The sequence below is a fragment of the Penaeus vannamei genome, chromosome 14 (genome assembly GCF_042767895.1).
Source record: "Penaeus vannamei isolate JL-2024 chromosome 14, ASM4276789v1, whole genome shotgun sequence".
Taxonomy (NCBI): Eukaryota; Metazoa; Arthropoda; class Malacostraca; order Decapoda; family Penaeidae; genus Penaeus; species Penaeus vannamei.
This window is the reverse complement of record NC_091562.1, coordinates 10,164,828-10,167,327: the sequence shown is the minus strand read 5'-3', so window position 1 is coordinate 10,167,327 and position 2,500 is coordinate 10,164,828. Positions and strand designations below refer to the sequence as shown.

The 2,500-nt window shown below is 40.1% G+C and overlaps 1 protein-coding gene across 2 annotated transcripts in view; it reads left to right on the top strand.

Annotated features, from left to right (window-relative positions):
- LOC113813470 (fatty acid-binding protein) overlaps positions 1–2,500 on the top strand; it is a 14,176-nt gene that overhangs the window by 8,821 nt on the left and 2,855 nt on the right. For both annotated transcript variants that reach the window (XM_027365450.2, XM_027365451.2), the window contains exon 4: positions 2,155–2,268. In XM_027365450.2, coding sequence (XP_027221251.1) covers positions 2,155–2,268 — 114 coding nt within the window. The remainder of the gene's footprint in view (positions 1–2,154; positions 2,269–2,500) is intronic.

Here is a 2,500-nt window from a genome sequence, read left to right as displayed (position 1 = left end):
TCTATCCTTCTGACATGTCCTCAGGTGTCCCCTCTCTCTTCTCTTCTTCTCTTTTTTTCTTTACGTACACATTCCTTCTCGCATTTATCGTTCTCTATCCTTCTGATAGAGAACGATAAAGGGAAGAGAAGAGAGAGGGTGTCCCCTCTCTCTTCTCTTCCCTTTTTTTCTTTACGTACACATTCCTTCTTGCATTTATCGTTCTCTATCCTTCTGACATGTCCTCAGGTGTTCCCTCTCTCTTCTCTTCTTCTCTTTTTTTCTTTACGTACACATTCCTTCTTGCATTTATCGTTCTCTATCCTTCTTAACATGTCCTCAGGTGTCCCCTCTCTCTTCTCTTCTTCTCTTTTTTTCTTTACGTACACATTCCTTCTTGCATTTATCGTTCTCTATCCTTCTGACATGTCCTCAGGTGTCCCCTCTCTCTTCTCTTCTTCTCTTTTTTTCTTTACGTACACATTCCTTCTTGCATTTATCGTTCTCTATCCTTCTGACATGTCCTCAGGTGTCCCCTCTCTCTTCTCTTCTTCTCTTTTTTTCTTTACGTACACATTCCTTCTCGCATTTATCGTTCTCTATCCTTCTGACATGTCCTCAGGTGTCCCCTCTCTCTTCTCTTCCCTTTTTTTCTTTACGTACACATTCCTTCTTGCATTTTTCGTTCTCTATCCTTCTGACATGTCCTCAGGTGTCCCCTCTCTCTTCTCTTCTTCTCTTTTTTTCTTTACGTACACATTCCTTCTTGCATTTATCGTTCTCTATCCTTCTGACATGTCCTCAGGTGTCCCCTCTCTCTTCTCTTCTTCTCTTTTTTTCTTTACGTACACATTCCTTCTCGCATTTATCGTTCTCTATCCTTCTGACATGTCCTCAGGTGTTCCCTCTCTCTTCTCTTCTTCTCTTTTTTTCTTTACGTACACATTCCTTCTTGCATTTATCGTTCTCTATCCTTCTGACATGTCCTCAGGTGTTCCCTCTCTCTTCTCTTCTTCTCTTTTTTTCTTTACGTACACATTCCTTCTCGCATTTATCGTTCTCTATCCTTCTGACATGTCCACAGGTGTCCCCTCTCTCTTCTCTTCTTCTCTTTTTTTCTTTACGTACACATTCCTTCTTGCATTTATCGTTCTCTATCCTTCTGACATGTCCTCAGGTGTCCCCTCTCTCTTCTCTTCTTCTCTTTTTTTCTTTACGTACACATTCCTTCTCGCATTTATCGTTCTCTATCCTTCTGACATGTCCTCAAGTGTCCCCTCTCTCTTCTCTTCTCTTCTTTTCTTTACGTACACATTCCTTCTTGCATTTATCGTTCTCTATCCTTCTGACATGTCCTCGTGTCCCCTCTCTCTTCTCTTCTTCTCTTTTTTTCTTTACGCACACATTCCTTCTTGCATTTATCGTTCTCTATCCTTCTGACATGTCCTCAGGTGTCCCCTCTCTCTTCTCTTCTTCTCTTTTTTTTTTCTTTACGCACACATTCCTTCTTGCATTTTTCGTTCTCTATCCTTCTGACATGTCCTCAAGTGTCCCCTCTCTCTTCTCTTCTTTTCTTTACGTACACATTCCTTCTCGCATTTATCGTTCTCTATCCTTCTGAGATGTCCTCAAGTGTTCTCTCTCTCTTCTCTTCTCTTTTTTTCTTTACGTACACATTCCTTCTCGCATTTATCGTTCTCTATCCTTCTGACATGTCCCCAGGTGTCCCCTCTCTCTTCTCTTCTTCTCTTTTTTTTTTCTTTACGCACACATTCCTTCTTGCATTTATCGTTCTCTATCCTTCTTAATATGTCCTCAGGTGCCCCCTCTCTCTTCTCTTCTTTTCTTTACGTACACATTCCTTCTTGCATTTATCGTTCTCTATCCTTCTTAACATGTCCTCAGGTGTCCCCTCTCTCTTCTCTTCTCTTTTTTTCTTTACGTACACATTCCTTCTTACATTTATCGTTCTCTATCCTTCTTAACATGTCCTCAGGTGTCCCCTCTCTCTTATCTTCTTCTCTTTTTTTCTTTACGTACACATTCCTTCTTGCATTTATCGTTCTCTATCCTTCTTAATATGTCCTCAGGTGTCCCCTCTCTCTTCTCTTCTTTTCTTTACGTACACATTCCTTCTTGCATTTATCGTTCTCTATCCTTCTGACATGTCCCCAGGTGTCCCGTTTGTCGTAAGGAATATGATCGTCGGTACAACTCCCACAGTGCATATCGAACACGTACAGAAAGGGGACGATTACTATTACGATATTGAAGGAGACTATTTAGCAGGTAGGGAATGCTTGTGTTTTTGTTCGTCTAAGTTCCCGTGTGTTTGTCAGTGCTGTTTTTAATTACTTACGCCGAGGATGGTATGTGTGTGTTTTTTTTTTTTTTTTTTTTTTTTGGTAGTGTTTGTTCGTTGTTTGGTTGGTTAGCAGGATAATTCAAAGAGATATGTACAGATTTTTTTTTTTTTTTTTTTTTTTTTTTTCCTGTGTGACTTAGTTCAACTTAGATGACA